The 20400-nt window shown below is 37.1% G+C and overlaps 1 protein-coding gene across 1 annotated transcript in view; it reads left to right on the top strand.

Moving 5' to 3' along the window:
* VPS41 (VPS41 subunit of HOPS complex) overlaps positions 1 to 20400 on the top strand; it is a 109266-nt gene that overhangs the window by 67569 nt on the left and 21297 nt on the right. The window contains exons 11-16 of the mRNA XM_054273825.1: positions 6444 to 6541; positions 8918 to 9047; positions 10744 to 10859; positions 12276 to 12332; positions 14539 to 14600; positions 15489 to 15570. Of these exons, the coding sequence (XP_054129800.1) occupies positions 6444 to 6541; positions 8918 to 9047; positions 10744 to 10859; positions 12276 to 12332; positions 14539 to 14600; positions 15489 to 15570 (545 nt within the window). The remainder of the gene's footprint in view (positions 1 to 6443; positions 6542 to 8917; positions 9048 to 10743; positions 10860 to 12275; positions 12333 to 14538; positions 14601 to 15488; positions 15571 to 20400) is intronic.

Here is a 20400-nt window from a genome sequence, read left to right on the forward strand (position 1 = left end):
CATAATGCCCTCTTGCCTAGGTGTGAGGGTTTTTTTCTAGAGAACCTTAAGTTCTGTGATGATGTAATATCAAAGATAATTGTGTGAACAGTGGATAACTTAACTTTCCCTTCATACAGATTCCTTTAGAGAACTTGAGTTTTCATCTTGCCTGAATGATTGATGGTCACTGTAGCAGTAAAGAGAAAATAGATACTATTTTATTTGATTATATGTTGTTTGAGTACACTATTCATAACATTTTTATCTTTTTTTTCCTCCCATAAAAATCTCTAGTGTAGTGCTAGGAAATTGATTTTAATTTATTTTTGTTTCCTTTCTTGGCTTCTGAATTTCATATTTTCATTTGCTTTCTTATTTTTCTAGCTAATCTGATGTGAATAAATTTTTATTATTACTGATTATTGGAAAAGTTCTTGACAAAGTGGAATTCAAAGAAAATTTGGAAGGGAAGTGGGGATGTAAACAAAAAGACACAAGTGTCCCCAGAAGTGTCTACTGGGGAAAAGATGTATCTAAGAACAGATAGTGCTGGCCCTCTGAAGATAAGCAGGCCCTCTGACTCTGCACATCAGAGTGGGCAACAGATTGTAGGCTTTGATGCTCCCTTGACTGTAGTAACATGAGATTGTAAATAGGGTGTTCAAGCAAGATCCTGAATCATGTCAGTTTGGAATGGTGTATGGCATATGTGTGTGTATGCTCTGTTTTCTGATTTCAGGAAGGGACTGTTCAAAAATAGCTTCTGAAAATCATCCAGGAGACTTGTTAAGCTCTGCAGGGAGTCTGAATACTGAGAGATTGGTGGTGTGCCTGAGAATTAACTGAAAACTGAAAGCTATTTGATGTTTAGGATTACATAGTGCAAACAGACTATTTAACTGCAGAATTCTAGGATATTCACAATAATTTTATCAAGGAAAAGTTTGGTCATGAGTTTTAGCCTCAGATCTTGTATATAATATTTTCTGTATCTGTAAGTAGCTTTTAGAAAATAACTAAATGAGTTTGGTCACATACTGACAACTGAACAGAGGTAACTTCTATTTCATCTGTAATGTGCTTATATGGATGGTGCTAGTTTTAGGTGACTGTCTATTGGAACTTGATTAAAAAGCATAAAAAGTTGTCATTGGGCTGTTTAGGTGCATACATGAAGGATAAAGATTCATGTGGAAGTAACTTTTTCATCTTAAAATCTCTGGCCTGTGGTTTTCTCTGTAGTCTAGAGGACGGGTATTTTTATTACCTCACTTAACCCATTAATGATGTGCTTGAGATTTTATTTTCTGGTTTCAAGTCAAAGCACTGAAATTGCTTTGCTAAATGCCATCCACGTCACTCTAGAACCTGGGAGGATTGGGATGGAAAAGAGAGAGACATTGTTTGTCCAAGTCTCAGTATAAATTAATAGTCTTTCATAGAGTCACTCTGAAAGTCTTCTTGACTGCAGTATGTCATGCCATAACATCTATTTCAATTTTACTTCATCATTACTTTTCAAAGGTATAGCCAGAAAATCCGATCTTATATCAGACCTGGAAACAGTATAGGTTTTTTTGCAAGACCACTAATATCCAAATTGAATGTATAAATTTATACGCTTGCATAAAGTAAAGAATTTATACAAGACAAGAATATAACCCTTCAATGCAAGGACAATTGAGTATCCTTCAGATATTTTGACTCATAAGATCTTTTCAACAGACTTATAAAAGGCGAAACCCTTAACACAGTATTACTTCTGTCATGTTTAGTAGTGTGGTGTTTTCTAAATTTTTTTTTTCTCCCTGCTTTTACAATTTTTCACCTGGAAAGAAAACCAGAATTGGAACAGGAAACTTCGTAGTTGCTTCTTTGGTCATCAGGGTAATACATATGGAGTGTATGATAAAACAGTGTCCTGTCACATGTCAACAGTTTCAGGTTTATGCTGTTTTAAAGCTATTCTGAGGGCCCCTAGTTCTATGGGGGTATCATAGAAAGCTGCGATGGCTTTAGTAGATAATAAATGTTCCTTCAGTACTTTGCAGCCCAGTGAATAAGGAAACAGTATTTACTGCATTGCAATTTAGGTGCATAGGATTCTGTTTAACAAAGTACCTCCTCATCTTCTGTTTCTGTCTCAAGAACTAGCTATACTTACTCTAAGGTGGGAAATAATTTCACTATCTGCTGTGATGCCGAACCCCACAATGTGTGAAAGTTACACCGCTGGACTGTTCTGCATGTTTTATCTTAAAGAAGATAATGCTGTGATTATCTGTAAGAGAAAAGAGATGGATTATACAGGTCTCATGCACTGAGATTCATGTGGCATTGCTAATTCAATTTACATCTTTCAGTATATTAGTGGTGCTTTTCTTCAGTAATCTTACTATTGTTTTTGCTACAGTTCATTACCTCTGAGAGTCCTCATTCAGTGTCAAAGATAAACTCCAAGTGAGTGTTTCTATTTAGGTTTAAACATATGTTAGCTGAGCAGATCCTATCAGTTTAGCTCTGTCAGCAACTGCTGTGAAGTAGTGTATTGATTAGAAGGTATTGGTATTGAATTACAGGCTTAACGTGGACTAAATGCCATTGTGATCCTTCTTAAAGAGTGCTTGACCTCTGTGCTCACTCCTGAAGCGTGTACAAAAGCTGTAATGCTGCACAGCTTCTGCTCTGAACAGGGAACCCTTCCTCAACTGGAGCCCAAGAGAAGGCTCGTTGCTAAATAACTAATTAGACTTTCCAGTTAATATAATACCTTTTCAAAGGAAAATAGGAAATTTAGTCTTCCTTGGCCTTGGCAGGATTTTATATACTTTTATGGAGAAGTACTTTATCTCTGCCTCAGTTACTCGGGTTGTTAATGATAGCAGAAAATAGAGATAAACACCAGAAGTATGTAGAAGACTTCAAGTTGATTAGAGAATTTCTATTCAATTTACTTTTGTCCAGATTTTGTCTGAGGAATCTCAGCTTAATTACAGGTACAAGCCAGGCAGCAATGTCTCTTGAATACTTGTCTCCCTTTGCACTCTAGCGAATTTCCCACAAAGCAGTTTTCTGGTTTAAAAATTACATGTTTCAAGGCTATGCTTGTAACAACATATCTGTATGTTTTACAAGAGAGTAGCTTCACACCTGCATGGCAAGTTAGCATCACGCATTGAGATTGCACATTTCAATCTGAATACATGGGAATATTTATTTTCTTGTTTGTAAAGCGAGATTAATGGGATCTAATGTGCCGACATATTTCTTTTTATGTAGACGGAATGTAAGGCTTAATTGATGAATGTGATGATCAGGAAATTTACTTCATAAGGTGATTTATGCAAACATTTCATTTAAGCAAGTCTGCTATACTCTGAGAAGCCAAAAAAAAGAAGAAAAACCTAAACCTAGTTATATAGTTGATTCTACTTAGACTTTTGTTCATCTGTTTTGCCACAAGCCAAACTTATAATTTATAAATTTCTTCATAAAATGAGTCAAAATTCTTCAAGATTTTGACTTCTTTGTCATCAAACCTCAGAATTTCTAAGCCCCAAAATTCTTTAAGACTGAATATTTTTCCTGTTGGTTAACAAAGTGTTCTTGGTTCAGTGGAAATAAAGAGTTTTTCAGAAAATCGGCTTTGTAGCTTAAGTGATATTTATGTGGGGCCTTTTCTTGTCCTCTAGTTGCAAGTGAACTCGCATACTGTTGGGGGGAAAAAAGTTATATTTTACGTCAAGTGCAACTCCATGCACAAGATAATAGCTAATCAAATTGTGTCATTTTGTATTCTGTTTTGGTTTGCATAAATTACCTAGCTCACTAAAAACATCTGCAGAATTTGTATTCATTGTTATAGGTCACAATGCACCATACCCTTAAGAGTTCTCAAGATGGTATCCCCACCACCAATGCTTTTAGGTGGAATCAGAGGTAAAACACTCTGACTATAACCAAAGTTTTGCTCTTCAAAATCTGCTGTGGTAAAGCAGGGGCTGCTTTTAGAGGTTTGACTAAACAATATTGGCTCCTTTTAATTTCTGTGTCACGTACGCGTGGATCTTTAAATCCCAGAGAAAGTGGCTATGCAGTTTAGGTAAATATTATAGCATATATAGTTTCATTTCTGTATTTTAGTGTATTTCATACATTTCATTTAATGAGCAGCAAAAAAGATTTACAGGTTTCTTCATTTGGCTTCCAGGTAATTTATTTGACATCTGTACATAGATGCTGAACATGGAGTAGATCCACTGTCAGCCTGTCTTCTATCTTCTCTTATGACAGGCATAAACATGTATGACACATGACCATACCTCAGTCATTTCCATTTACTTCAATACTACATTTGTTTTAATTATTTTAGATCCTTTTCAAATTAACAGCATTTCTGCATTGCCTTTATGTTGGATTTCTTTTCCTCCTTGATCACAACACAGTGTCCAAAGAGTAAGTCAGTTTAACCTATTATTGTTCTGTGCAGCTGTTACTTCCATCTTCTTTTTTCAGTAAGACTTTTTTGATTAGCAGCATCAAAGGTTTTTATCAGGTCAAGAAGCACTGTCTATGCCAGTTATTCTTTGTTCAAGGCTGTAGCTGCAGAGCTAGAGCATTGTGTTTCAACAACGCCTCTTGAGAAAGATGAGCTAAGAGAAAGCTGATAGTGAAACCAAGGAAACTATATTCTGTTCAAAAACAAAACTTGAAGTGGTGATTCTTATTTGTTTGTTTGTTTATGTTTCACATATCAGTACTTCTGTTGATCTTAAATACACCATTACATTGGGCATTACAAGCATTTTCACTGGCAAAAGGGACTTAAATTCTAGTATAAGACAAAGAAATACACATGGATTTTAAAGCTGTGTCTGTAATAATTATAAATGATAATTCACCTTGCTGTTTCCCTCTTCAAACACAAACCACAGTATTTTACATGCCTTTGAGACCGTTCTCTTCGCCATTCTATAAAGCTGAATTTAAAGTTTCTTTGATAGTATTCTGGATTTCACTTTGTTTTTTCTTTTCCATGTTTTTTCTCCAGCCTTCCATATTCTTTTAAAATGCTAAATACTAAATTTTAAACTGAGAATAGGGTATGTAGTAAGGTATCAGTTTTGAACTGATTTGTTTTAAATCATCACTGAGAGCAGCATGTGACACAGTCAAAGTAATCTCATCAGTCTTGTAGGCTAGAACAAGATAATTATGTACATGGTTACACATGTGAACCTCTTCTCTGTGAATGGATTGAGTGCTCTACTCCTGTGCTATAGTGTGGTCCTTCAGTGATGCCAAAGTGTCAGCAGTCATTAAAAGAGAAACAGTGCTTGGTTATTCCTAGAGAGACAGGTGTCAAATATATACTCCGTTTCATTATATTTTTTCTCCTTTTGTGAGAGGAAAATTATTTCTCCTGTTCCTTCTTATTTTTTTAGCTGAAGAAAATCAGCGTTATTTTTAATGTCATTATGCTGTATTTTCTGTTTGCCTTGCTAGAAAATTTTAGTGTATATATATATATATATATATATATATATATAAAAGTAGTTTAATATGCTAAACAGTAAGGAAGGAAACTTTTTGTTTCTTACTTATGCTTAGATTCTCCTAAAACCATGTTTTGGGAGAAATTAATAAAGTATCTGATGCTTTTTTAAAAGCTTATAGTTACAAGGCTTGCTAATGTAAGCACTTGGATGATTCTTGTTTTTGTCCCCATGAGAGAGGAGTTCACAAAAAGTGGTGCATTGTAAATCCAGCAGAATAAAAACAAAGAGCTGTTTGTGGCAGAGGTCTCATTTATTAAGTCTTTTTGTAAATACAGTTCAGCACTCTGTTTGTCTTTTTCTTTCTTGAAATACTCTCGTATAACTATCTCGATTTCAAGACCAATTTCAGAAAATTATGTTTTCAGTTTTATGAACAAGAAAAGGTACTATGAACTGTTGTTTTCTTTGTAATGATTGTATCTGTAAATTATTTTGTGATGTTTAAAGTGATGATAAATAAATAATGATCTTTGTGTTTTCCTGTATACCAATAGATGTAGCAGGTGCAATTCTCTTATGGCCACATGAACATGCTATGGATATGCAAACCAATGAAGTTGTACTACTTATCACTTATTTTATTGAGTTTGATTTTTGTTTTGCTTCCTTTTTCAATGTGATTACTGAAAATCAGACTGCACCTTCATTTCAGGTGTTTCATCTCTAACAACCTGGAGCACAAACATTTCCTTTTGCAAACTTTAATGTAATTTAATCTGTTAAATATAGATCTTCACCTGATCCAACTGGGAAATCTCTGGGTTTGTTACATGTGTTGAGTCTTCAGTTCTCTAAAGCAGTGCTGTATGCTGTTGATTGTCTCTGAAAATCAGCGAGTTTTTCTTAGGCAGTAGTTCATACACTTTCATGGTTTTGAGTCTGTTTTTCTTTCCTGTATTTCAGTTTTCCAATTTGACACCGAATTCTACGTCAGTGGACTTGCACCTCTCTGTGACCAGCTTGTTATACTTTCATATGTAAAGGAGATCTCCGAAAAAACGGTAGTTTTTTTTATCTCAGAGTTTCTTCACGACGTTAATTTGGCCTGTGAGTTGGGCCTTAAACTAGTCATACAAATATGATTATCTGAGGAAAAAATTGTAGTCTGCTTGTAGTGAACAGTGGAACATCTCTGATCCATAAAACAAGGTCAGTGGAGGTGTTGTTGAAGACTAATGTGCTTACCTCTCAGAAATCATGTTGGGTTCCTTCTTTTCTTGCAGAATGTAGAGAAGGTCTCTAGCTAGTCCTTCTTGCTCTTTTTTTCCTTCCTTTGTTCCGCCCCCAGCTCCTTTTTCTCTCCTTTTCTCTCTTCCTGATGTTTCTGCACCAGAAGAAATAAAGAATCTTGTTTGGCCATAAGAGGAGCTTGCTGACACTGCATCTCAAAAGAAACGAGAGTAGGGAAGTTGATCAACTCAAACATAAGAATGACTGTGGAGTGGAATGAATGATTGTGAGTGAGTGTCATCATTGTCTCCCGTTCTTCTAAGATCTTTAGTTGTGTACCATCAGATCCATGTGTGGAGAGGTAGAATTCAGAATTCTTGTCAGCTGTTTTTACTGTGCATGGACAAGTGCCGTGTCTGTCTCCGACATTGATTTCGTATTGCCAAATAAAAGGCAAGGCAGTGGAGGAAATCCTTGAAGCTGCAGTGTGAGAATGGCAGATGCTCTTGATCATCTCTTTGATAAGCATGTCTGCATTAGACAACCATCACCATAGTAACCTTAAGAAACTGGGCGCACGAGTTGCTAGGCAATGAAATGCTGTAGGTTCAAACAAATGCACGAGCCTTCTGAAATCAGTAGGGTTAGCTTCTAGTTCTACTTCAGGATGTCAGATTATTATTTCTTTATTTATATTAAGGAGAAAAATAATGTCACAGCAATGTTTCCCAAAAGAGACAGCACAGTGTGGGAGAGTCAGTGAAAGACAAGAAAGCAGACAAATGGGAAAAGGAGGGGGGAGGAAGAGGTGGTTGAAATGCTAGGGAGCAAGGAAATTGGGACACCACTGTTAATGAAAAAGTAGTACAGGAAAGGACCTAGTGTAAACAAGGTAGTGACTACTAAAGGTTAAAGTCATTTTAATTGCTTTAGGAAAGAAAGATGAAAAAGGAATTTCAGGTGATATAGTGGTAATTGAACATAGGAAAAAGTTTTTCTCATGTATTTGCTTTTAATTAGCCTTTTAAACAAACTCCAAATGCTGGACTTCACTAACTTCTCAGTTCTCTGGGTAGCTGTAGGAGGAACAGAAGTACAATTGTCCCTGATGGTGCATCTGTGTCCTGTTGTGATGGGAACTCCTTTGTTAGTGTCTTGGTTCACTTGTCTTGTTAGTGTGGAGCCCAAACTGCCTGAGCTTGCAGCAGAATTGCTGCTCACTACAAAAGTGTCCTTTAGTTGCAAGGAACACTTGTCTTCCTACACTTGATTTCACAGCTTGCAAATGACAGCTTCTTACTTATTACAAATTAGATCACAATTGAACTTGCTTTGAAAGTTTTTTTGGTTTGGGTACTTTTTTCCTGGAACAGTTAAATTAAGAAAAGACCCAAGTGGTGCTACTTCCAAATGAGTAAGTTAGAGCTGTTTAAATCCACTTTCTATATGTTCTTGGTCTTTTATTCTATATTTTGCTATAATTCACAGTCTGAAGTAGAAAATATAGGATTGTCTTGGACCTTGACTTAATTAAAAATGCAGCTAGTTGAAGATAGCAGTTTCACTTGAACAGAAGGTGAAAATCCATTATGTCATCTTACCATAACCACCTACATTGCACTTGAAAGTTCATTTTACTTTAAGTTCATCAGAACAGCAAAGTTTTTGTATTATGCTTAGATTAATTTTTCCCTGCTCCTGCTGGCTGCCTAAAATCAAATACCAGCTTAAAAAAAAAATATATATATATATTTTAATACCAGAATACCAGGCTCATAGAGCTCTGTCCTTCAGGGCATGAGCCCAGCTGGGTATGTACTCTAAATTGTTCTGTTGCTTGTTGAATGAAGCAGTTAATAATCATCTGTGATGACCCAGAAACTTCTGTTTCCAAGAGCAGAGAAGTGAGCAAACTCAGGGGTAGGACTGGACCTATGTCTATCTATACCTCCTCCTCCAGACTGATCTCCTCCAAGCAAAGCAATCAAAGAGTATCTTGGAGTAACTTTCCTCTGAGTTCCAGGTGCAATTACTCTGTGGAGCACAGCTTTGCAACTTGTATGATTTGCAGCTGAGTAGCCAGTGCAAAGTACTGCACGTCTGTGAATGTTTGCAGCTGTTCAACTTCAGCTTTGTTTCTAGATGACCACCAGTAGGTATTGCTGAGGTAAATCATGTAGGAAGTAACTACGGTGTCATTTTTCTAGGAAGTGGAGTGTTGTGCAAGGCCTAGACTTGATATTGTGCAACCCCTGCCTGAGTCCTGTGAAGAGATCTCTTCTGATGCACTAACAGTACGAGGATTTCAGGAAAATGAATGTCGTGATTATCATTTAGGTAGTTATTCTCAATATTGCTTTGTTTTGTTTTCAGACCTGCTTAAAAAAATATTCGTGTGTACTTTGCCTCCTTTTTCATTTTTATGTCATTTTTTTGTCATCTCCTTGAACAGCTGTAACTGCTTATGACACTGAAGTGTAGAGTGGAAATCCACAAGAACCAGTCATATGAAAGAAAATAAATGTGTGTATTTAAACATTATGATTTTAATGCCATCTATTAGGTCAGACATACTGGAGAAGGCAGAAGTATATACCTCATGTAATATCCAGTATTGTCGAAGGCAATATCTTTGAACAAGATTTATTCAACATATGATCCCTAGGAGCTCTTTTTACACAAGGGGCTTCAGGAATAATGAAATGAGTGGCACAATGTCTGGAAAAGCTGCTCTAGAGGGAAAGATTGAATAAGTATCATTGCAACAGTAAGATGTACATGGGTCAACGTGAAAGGGGCCCACTGATATTTAGCTTCTCTGTACTGACAAAGCTGCCAGTTGTATTACGGACCTCAAATGATAAAATGGAATTAATAGGAACTGGATTTTGGCAAGCTCCACCTACAAGATAGGTTTAATTATGTAACAGGAAGGGACATTAAGCCCTGGCGCAATATATGCTGTCTTTTAAAGATGGGGTAGTTTTCTGATCTATATGTTGTAGCTCAGAAAAATGCATGGCAAAGCTGATGCAGAATTCCTTGGTGAAGATTATGTAGCCTGTCTTATACAGAAGCATTTCTTCTGGCTTTTAAAATCCATTAATCTGAATTTTAAGTATCTCCTCTGCCAGCATGCTTCAAATCATAGGCTTGGCAAACCTCTTTGTGTACGTCTATGCCCTTAAGCCACTAGAAATAGAGTATATCTCCTCCTGACCTCAAAAACATTAATGCTGCTATCAGTAGAATTGGGGTTTTTTGTACATCTTCCAAAGCAGAACATTGATGTCCACAGCTGTACTTTTATGCTTTATGAATATTCTAGTTTACCTGAAAAGTCTAAATGTTATGTATGTTTTAAGACAAGCATTATTTTGTGAATTGCTTATCACTTCAGGAGTGTATTTGTATGTGTTTATAGAAACTCATCTGGACAGTGAGTGGTTTTCTTTTCTGTACCTACAAAGTATTCATGTTTCTTCATGGCTCTGTCCAAATGATAACTATTTAGAGCAGTCATCTTTTGCATTTGATTTGACCTTTTAGTACTTTTTCTTTCAGCTTACTCAAAAATAAAGGCTTATGGTGTAAGAAAATGCATTATACATATAGCCTTAACTTGCAGCATTGTAAATGCATTGCTGTGATGATGTACTGTGTCCCCAGGGGTTATGGCATCTATCATTTATGTTTTTGATGGCCTTGACCTTGATGGGAAGGATAAGTTTATTGCAGGCTGTGTAGTGTAATAGTCCTCTAAGAGTATAATAATGGGTTCTAAACCATCATAAAGTTTGCACATAGTGGATGAATCAGAATTTGCAATAAGTTGTAGTGGTTTTTTAAAATATATTTAGCCATTTAAACCAGTTTTAATTTATTGGAGAGTACAGCATCCAAACTAGTGTATCCTGCAAGAGTAGCCTTGCTGTCTTCCTCTTTGTAAATTCCTCTCAAGGGTATGCTAAAAAGCAGAACTTTACTTAAAGAAAATATAGTAAAAATATTAAAACTGTGTATGCATTTGCAGAGTATTCGGAAGGTGAATCGCTTTTTTATATCATCAGCCCAAGAGATGTGGTTGTGGCCAAAGAGCGGGACCAGGATGATCACATTGACTGGCTTCTTGAAAAGAAGAAATACGAAGTAATTTTTACATCATTCTTTCCTTCAGACTTTCCTTGTTTGGAAATTGGAGTAGGATGATGGAATTTGCGAAGTCATTTGGATTGGATATTTCTGTTCCTACAGTGATTGAGTAAATACTTGTAAAGGATGGGACTTGACTATGCATTACTCCATCTCTTACAGAGTTAGTCTCACTACTGAAGCAACTAATCAAAATTTCACTCAAGTGAGGTAGTTGAACTAGATGCTGAAAATACTGCTCTCATCATCAGTTATGAAATGTATTAGCTGACACTGAAAATTATTAAAGCTGGGTTTTGGCTTTAGAATAGCAGAAGAGTTAACTAATGAGCTGTGCTTTTAAAAGTAAAATATTATGGTCTTAAACTGTACCTGCACTTGCTGAAAGTAGTGTTGCTCACAATAAAGCTCATCCAATATTAAAAGACAAAGATATACAGCTCTCTTGGAAAAAAAACAGCTCACCATTTGGTTGTGTAAATACTGATGTTTGAGTATGCATATCTAAACACCTAAAACAGTAATAATAAGTTCTTTCATACCATATGAACACACACACAGTGGTCTGAATTCTAATATCCTGTATTTATTGACTTAGAATATTTGTTACAATGCATAAAGTTAACTTGAAAATTCTAATTTATGTTTGTTGTGTGCCCATTAGAAGAAAAAAAATGTGGAAAAGCCATTCAGCATGTATTGCTTTTGTTATATAATCATGATATTTCTCATGCAGATTTGTTTAATCCCTGTGGATGCTTTTCCATTGGAATAGCAAACTTGTATGATGAGTGTAGTTTTGCAATATATGTAAATCACAGCATTTGGTCCCTGAAGACTCCAGTAATTTGCAAGTGACAGCTGTGTGTGTGCCTTTATGAAGGCCATTCAAGTCAGTAGACAGGCCTGTTATGATATATCTTAAAGGTTTCATTTTTATTTGTAAAAGTGCCAGATTTTTTTCTATACATTTGAAAAAAATAGAAGGAGGAGAACAGCAAATGACACTTAAATATAAATCATTCTGACTGAAGAAGACATTTGGGCTGGGGAACTGGCAGGTAGCTTTCCCCATTCACCCCTTTTCCTGTTGATTTTTTTCACAGGTTTTGGTAGTGAAGTGGTCTCTTTTGAAAATGATCAAATGTGATTGCATTGTGTGTTTTGTTGTGATTTGATCTTAATATAATAATGTGGAGTGAACCCAGATGGAAACAAAAGTAGTTTGCTCTTTGCTTGACTGCTTTTGTTTGAGTATGAATTCAAAGCTATTCATCCAACCATGGCATTAAAAATTCTAGTGCTTCCAACACCCTACTCTGAAAAAGAGTTGATTTATACAGTTCTAGATCTTTCTGTATTGAAAGTTTGTGTATGTGACTGGTATCTCGATTTTCTCCTTTTTGAATATAGGAAGCTTTGATGGCAGCTGAGATCAGTCAAAAAACCATAAAAAAGCACAAGATTTTGGTAAGTCTCAAAACTTATATTCAAAACATAATATCTTCTTTCTTTTAAATGCCATGAGATGCAACAAATACATTCCCTGTTTTTTATAAAACCAAGAAATAACTGTTAGGCATACTCCAACTGGCATCCGATTTCTTGGTTTCAGCTGTTAGTCCATAAAACATGAAAGGATCTGCATTTTATGAAGGTGCTATTGGCGTTGAAAGGAAGAGAATTCCGTTTCTCTGATTACTGATGGGGATTTTTGTTTGCTTTTACTTTTGTATTAAATTTACTGTTGTTTGAAGTAACACACAGTATTTCACTATTAGAGATTGCTGGCAGGAGTGACAAATTTCTCCTTAATTTATACCTCGTAAACGTGACAGGATTTTGTAAAAAGTTTAAGAGATGCTCCTTTTCTCACACATAGTTATTTTCTATGTTTATAGTCCCTTTCACAGAGCAACAAAGGGTATCAATGTTTAAAACAAAAGGGGAAATGGTGTAATAGACACAAAAATGTCACTAATTTTATCTTTTGTTTGTTTGCTTTTGTTTAAATTCACTAATACTGATGCTGCTTTAAATTGAAATCAGTACAAAATGTTCAAGATGTGTTTTAATTTTTTTTGGCCAGAGTACGGGTGTTATAAGCACGCTGTATATCAGTATGTCTTAAAAAGTTTTACTCTTGTGTAGTCCAGAAGTTCAATCAAGATTTAAATGGCATGCCATTACCTATCACAGAGTTTGCATTTAACAAAGCTGCTTTGTGGCCCTTGCAAAAGTTGTAAAGAGTTAAAGGGGATCCTGGCAATGCATTAGGAGGAAAAAAAGAAAGCCAGACAGGCAAACACCTAACTAAATAAAGAAACCCTACAGCTTTTCTTTTGCTTTGCAGAAATTTGCTCTGCAATAAATGATTAAATTCAGTGAAATACAGGCAGTTTTTGAGATTTTGGTCTCTAAAGCAAAAGCCAACAGACTGTGTTGAGGAAACAAAATGTTGACATCAAGCACTAAGTGAAGGATTAGTGGTACGCTGATTTGAAACAACTCATGCTCTCACTGCCTAGTGACACCCCATTCAGAGTACCTGACAAGTCTGGTAGTCTTGGGGATTTTTTTAGATGGAAGTAATTATCACTGCTCCTCTGCACCTCTTAAGCAGAGCACAGAGATCCTAAAACAACCAGATTTACATCTCTTTTCCTTAACCATCTTCTCTGTTCACTGGGAAGCTGGTTCACAGGAGAATGACGATTTCTGTCAGCCTCTTTCTTGAGAATGGTGAAGTTGAAAATATGAAGGTGGTTCTTATAGCGTAATGAAATCCTAAAATCTTGTGGATGTGCATTTTTTTCTAACTTTGTAGTAGATTGACCAGCTGAAGTTGTTGCATACCCCTATTCATATTCTGCTATGGTCAATTCTTTCCTTGATATGGATCAAAGAAATGTTGTGCCTCAGAAGATGCAAATGTTTAATTTTTTTAAGAAACAAGGGCTTCTTTTTCATTGTGCAGCTTTGTTTTTTTCTTTTCTCCTCTTTTTTTTTCTTTCTAGAAACAATGTGCTTTTTTTAGTGATGTGATTCTTAAGCTATGCAATCAGTACACTGAGCTGTGTCAAACTGGATATGAGTGTTGAGATTACATTAGGAGGCTCATGCCAAACTTTTAATATATATTAAATGCATATCAGAAACATTTTACAACAAACCTGTGTGATGAACTTTGAGAAAGAAAATTTGGTATGTAATAACTAATAATCTTGTTAAGTTCTCAGTAATTCCTGCACTTTATTGAGCAGCATTAGGATTTATATTCTCAACCAACTTTTTGCCCTCCTCTGCAAATTGTTTTGACAAAGAGCATGTCTTATACAATGACTGGTGGTTTTCTTTTTGAATTAATTCAAGCACAGCAAGATCAGCTATGTGTTTCAAACAATCCTTAATAATTAGAGGTGGTATCTTCTCAGCATCAGTGAGGTTATGAGAATTATTTAAAAGAGCACCTTTAGTTGAAACTGTGAGCAGTCTATGCAAGTATTTTGTATTGACTGTTCTGTGGGCCCTGCTTGTAAAGGAGAATCAAAGGATGCACTTAAAGCCTTGAATTTCCAGTTGTATGCACTACTGGAAATTACAGTAGTTCTATACAGTAGTCAGGTAGTTCACTTCCAAACTTTTATAGCTAATTCTCTGTTTTCATTCGGTCTAGGACATTGGCTTAGCCTATATAAATCACCTGATGGAGAAAGGAGAGTACGACCTGGCTGCTCGGTAACCTAATATTAAAGATCTTTGCTGGCTGAAGTGTGTCTGTGTAGGGAAAAGCAAAAACAAATTTTTGATTCTGAAGTATTTGCGGATGCTGATTTTCTGTGTGTTCTGGAATTTCTGAAGTTTCAAAACATAGAGGTGTATTGCAATGCCATATATTTTTTTGCCTGTAGTTACCTAAAAGTTGCTGTAAATTTTACCTGGAATTGAGGCATATATTTTTGAAAGTAAGCCTTGATTTTTCAATGTCACACTAGATTTTCAAAACTAAGGTTTTCTTTGGATTTTTATAAACTCAGTTTATTAGTGTCTCATTGCATGTAAGAGCATCAGAAAATAATTTGATTTTGTGTAGGTATAAACAAAAATGTCAAATATGGGAATCTAAAGTAAGGATCAGAAATTACCCAAGGTTTTTGTTTTCATGTACATGTAAGCATAAGCATATCTTTTTAAGTGTCCAGTTTTTCTCAGCTGAGATTTAAAGACTTTATTTTTAAATTTAATTTAATTTAATTTAAAGAGATTAAAGACTCATAAAGCTGACCAAGAGGGTGGCATCTCTGTCTATGGTGTGTGGATTTCCACTAGATGATGTTTAAGCTCCCTTCCAATCCAAACCATGCCATGATTCTATGAAAGCTAATATGGCCCTCATCACTATGAGTGAATGCATAGCAAGCGGTTAATCCTCTTGGATGCAACAAAATTTTAAGGTTTGAAAGGAGGAGAGCCTGGCATACTGTACTTAAAGTGGTGGTTGCCAAAATAAGTCACTTTAACAAGTGTCATGATAGGAGGAAGAAAGGAATCCTTGTAGTAATGCTGTCACATTTGTATTACTTTCTGTACCTATTTTTGTTCTCATCTCTTTTATTCTCCTTGCAGAAAGTGCCAGAAAATCCTTGGCAAAAACACAGAACTCTGGGAATTTGAAGTTTACAAGTTTAAAGAAATAGGTCAGCTTAAAGTAAGTTAATTTCTATGTCTGCACTCAAGTAATTTATATGTTGTACTTACTGTTTGTATTGACCAAGTATCTAAAGCATCACATTTAATGGCCCTGTTCTGGTCTTGCTGCCCCAGATCTCTGTTTGTTTCTAGACAGCTGTCTTTCCGATTGATGTGTAAATTACTAAAACAAGATTGGAGGCATAGTGCTACATATTTTACTTGTTGGCAGTCTCCAACGTGAAAGACCCACCCCAAAGCTTTTACTTGCTAAGATGCTCACAGTTAAATACATCTTTCCCATTTACTTTTCATTCATTTCCAGTATGTCCTAAAAATACTACCCCAGGTATTAAGGAAAATGGACTCTGTGGGTGCCTGTCATTCTGGCAAATCCAGGTCTGTTGCAACAGTTACTCAGCTTTAAGTGTTAAAGAATTGCAAAGGAGCAGTGAAGACCTGTGCTGTGTGCTAGAAATGGTGGTGAGAAAGAAGAGCAGTCTGCGCTGCCTGGTGTTTTCCCTAGTCACAAGCCAGCTACTACAACAGTACACATTTAATGTGAGAGTCTCAGTTAATAAATTGCACAGGACATAAAACCTAGTACTGTCACTGCTAAACCAATTGAAAACTTTATGCACACTCCCTTTGGTAACATGTATACATTTACTTCTGAATTTTATGTCTTCCTATTCAAACTCAATGAGCCAAAAAGGACATACTATTAAGATCTCACAGCATGCAGTCCCTTGCTGGTTTTGAGCTATTTAATTCTGTTCAAAAACCAAAAGTGTTTCAGCATTACAAATTTCAGAAATGTCTGACTTCAGTTTCAGGGCCACTCCAGTGCAAAAACAGCCTTGCCTTTAGTATGACTTCTTTGTGGTTTGGTGCACTCTTTACTACTTTGAAGATTAAATCCTATGCTTCTGTTCCTTTACTTCAGTCCAATAAAGGGCTTGAATGCAGGTACAGGTGAATTTTTGATACACTGCTTCTTCTTTTGGGTTTATTTTGGTTTTTAGCAGCAAATGTCCGGAAGGGATGTTTGTGTTGTCTCCACTTACATCATCCAGCAGACTGTAAAACAACAATATTTGCAGGTTTGTTGCAAAAACATCTCACCTCAATTACCGCCTTTCTAGAATTTCTCTTCTCTTCTTAGAGCCTAGGCCCAGGATCTCTCAGAAATACATGAGATGCAGTCCATTACATTATTCAGCTTCAAGCTGCAGTTCTAGAAAATGCCTGCCTTATTTTGCTATTTCAGTTGCATATAACTTGTCCTAGATTTGTAAAGATGTCTGAGTATCATGAAGGATGCACTAAATTAGGCCAGATCTGAATGAAGGGGTCCTTGTAATGCTTGAGATCACTTGTGTGGAATTTTTTACCTACGTAACTAGCAGATATTAAACACCATATTGTAACTGGCCTATAATGGTTTTCAGCCCTGATGAGGAGACTATTGAAATGTGGAAACAGAGTTTATTTTAAAACAGAATTGTCTTATAAGTTGTTATAAGTTATAAGTTGTTATATTGTCTGATAACCTGTTATATTGTCTTATAAGCCTGTTGTCTTATAACAGGCTTATAAGTTGTTGCCTGAAATCTGATGTTTCAAATCTAGCATGATTTGCCAATAACTAAGGTGACAGTAAACTAAAAGCCTGAAATTTCCTTCCTGTGCAGAGGAATTAGTGATACCCCAGTGTCAAATTCCACGGGGTGAGTGTTGTTTGTGTGTGATTTTAGAGGATTTTTGAATGTTCTGTATTAAGCAGTCCTGTTTGGCTACCAAAGGTTGCGTTTGATATCTTGATATCTCTCATCTTCAATGAATGTCCTCTAGGAAACCTAGTTGTGTCAGTTTCAGGATTCTAGAGCCTTGCAGTGATCCGTTCCTCTACTGCTCCAGCAGTGGTGGCTTGAGGGAGTTACGTGCTTGTGTTGCCTTTTGCTCAACCTGGAAATGAAACTCGACATAATTTTAGTAAGGAGGTAATATAAAAGAGAATCTTAATTTGAAGGCCTTCAGGAGCAGTTGTGGAAAGGTGTCCACAAAAGCCCACCCCTACAGGGATGAGTACACATCTAAAGGTTTTAGGAAATTAGCATAATTGATAAAAAGCACCAGTTAGGAGGACAAGTGGTGATGTAATTCCTCCCCAGGTCAAGCCTCTTCTCTGGAGCCCCCCCCTTCAGCACTGTGCTGTGCTCTATGAAATGTATCTCAAAGAGTTGCTTTCAGCCTTAGTTCCCAGGAAGAACCAAGAGGGCCTTGTACCTCCTGGGGCTTGGAGCTCTGGAATTTGTTTTGTCTTTTTGCTTAAGGAAAGGCCATGGAAAAGTACTGGGAAAAGTAGTCACTAGTACAATAGGTGACAGAGTTACAAATATACATGTGAAGAATACAGAGAACATACAAAAGAAAAAAAGGCAAAACTCAAATGGCATCACTTGTGTTCAAGTCACTTCAGTATAAAAATCTAATGTCTCAGCTCAAGCACCTGAGGAAGGTGGATGGATTCAAAGTAAGATTTCAAACTCTGTGGCTGTTGTGGCCTGAGGGATACCCTCCATTCTGTTTGCTGTGACAGCAGTGACTTTCAGCAGTGGTCCAGGATCAGCTAGCAGCCGCAGTGCTTTAACCAAAACACTGGATGGAAGACATTTGAAAGACTTCACCAGACTGTAGTGGGCATAGCAGAGAGAAGCACTATACTGACAGGCTCTTTCATCTCTTAGATAGCCTTTGAGGAATAAATAATTGATGTTCTGGCTTATGGTTTAGGCTATCTCATGTACAACCTGGTTTCGGCTATCTCATGTACAACCATTATATGGGCTTTCTTGTATATACCTCATCCTTACATTTATTGATGAAAAATCTGAAAGCAGATCTTGAAAAGAAACAAGGGAAGAAAATATTTCTCTGTATAGTATCCCTTTTTTATTTAAAGTCACTTTACCACATGGTTCAAGAATTGGTACAAAGGCAGTCTGATTCAGAAGCTTTTTTTTCTGACCGTGCTCCCTAAGTGCAGCTTAAAAATAAAATAGGAAGAGTTTGTAACCTCCAGCATGAGTCACCGTTGTGCCAAGGCTTAAAAATAACTTGTATGCTTCTTACGTGCTTCTTATATGCTTTCCTGAGCATGGTGGTCAAACTGCAGGAGGTGGCTGTGTGTTTTCTTCAAAGCAATGGGACACAGGGCAGGAGATATTTCCTTCACAAGGCAGCCTGGCTCACACACAAGGAAAAACTACACCTCTCTAGAGCTTGCTGTATGGCCAAACTACAGCCAAGAGTTGCAACAGTCTGTTGGGGGAGGTTGTTCATTCAGGAGGTAGCAAGAAGGCAGAAAGTGGGAGTGAAAAAGCCATTGGAGATTGTCTTCTGCCTTTGAGTATCTGGTTAATATCTAGCTTGCTTTCTCCATGGTCAAAAGAGACTTTTTATGAAGGGGTCAGGAATATACCCCATCAAGACTGTACCCTGAGGTAACTGATAAATCCTGTGACAGCTGGTGGGAGCTGAGGTTGGCAGCACTACATTTCAAAAACTGGCCATGCCCAGACAGCACAGGGAGAGGAGAGGTCTAAAATGTAGTAAGATGTTTTTTCTCCTGCTTTGTTCAAACAACTTCAGTTACAAAATGCTATCGTACCATGTGCCAATAGCGGGCAACAGGCAACATCTCTGAGTGTTTGGAGGAATTTCACAGGTGTTGGTCCCTCAGCTACAAACCCTAAGTCCCCAGACAGCTAGTAGCAGTGGGATTTATTTTGGCAGGTGGAAATAATCTTGGCCTCCAGTTGCATGGAATAGTAGTGCTAATTAGATGCTGTGCTGAAATTCCAGGGTATGAGCTAATTTATTCTGGCAGCTTCTCATCTCTTGCTTGCTGGAATGCAATTCCTTTACACCTTCTATACAGTAACAGATCACATGCCTTCATGCTTTTCATGGAGAGATATATTTTCAAATTAATTTTCAATTGGATATGTAAAAATAGCCCTTCATAGAATGTGGTGACCCCAACATAAGTCATAATTCAGCATTACACATATATTGTGCTTGTGTGATCAGGTTCTGGTAGTGGGAGTGCTACAGTAGTGGCTTCTGTGAGAACGTGGCAGAAGCTTCCCCCATGTCCTTTAGAGCCAATGCCAGCCAGCTCCAGGATGGACCTACTGCTGGCCGAGATCAAGCCAGTCAGGAATGATAGGAACACCTCTGGGATAACAGATATAAAAACAAAGAAAAAAAGTTATTGCACAGTTGTAACTGTGACCAGAGAAGAACTGAGTTGGTAATATGAGAGAGGACACAACTTTGCAGACACGAAGGTCGGGGGAGAAGGAGGACGAGGTGGTGATCCAGGCACCAGAGCTGAGATTGCTCTGCAGGCCATGGTGAGGAGCATGAAGCAGCTGTGTCCCTGTAGCCCATGGGGGACAAAGGGGATGCAGAGATGCACCTGCAGCCCACGTAGGAGCCCATGCTGGAGCAGACTGTGCCTGAAGGACTGCATCCAATGGAAGAGTGGCCCAGATTGCAGCAATTCATGGGGAACTGTTGCCCATGGGATGGATTCATGTTAAGGAAGTTTGTGGAGAGCTGTCTCCTGTGGGAGAGACCCCACACTGGAGAAGGGGAGACTCCTCTACCTGAGCAGTGAGAGAAGCAATGTGTGATGCACTGACAATCATTCCCTGTCAATCAATACCCATTCCCTGTCTCGCTGTGTTTCTGGGGTGAAGGAGGTAGAGCCCAGGAAGGAGGAATGGATGAGGGAAGGTGTTTTTGAGATTATTTTACTTCTTATTGTCCTGCTCTGGTT

Source organism: Melozone crissalis, unplaced genomic scaffold (assembly GCF_028551555.1).
Source record: "Melozone crissalis strain CALT ecotype California unplaced genomic scaffold, PUWL_Pcris_2 ptg000016l_1, whole genome shotgun sequence".
NCBI lineage: Eukaryota > Metazoa > Chordata > Aves > Passeriformes > Passerellidae > Melozone > Melozone crissalis.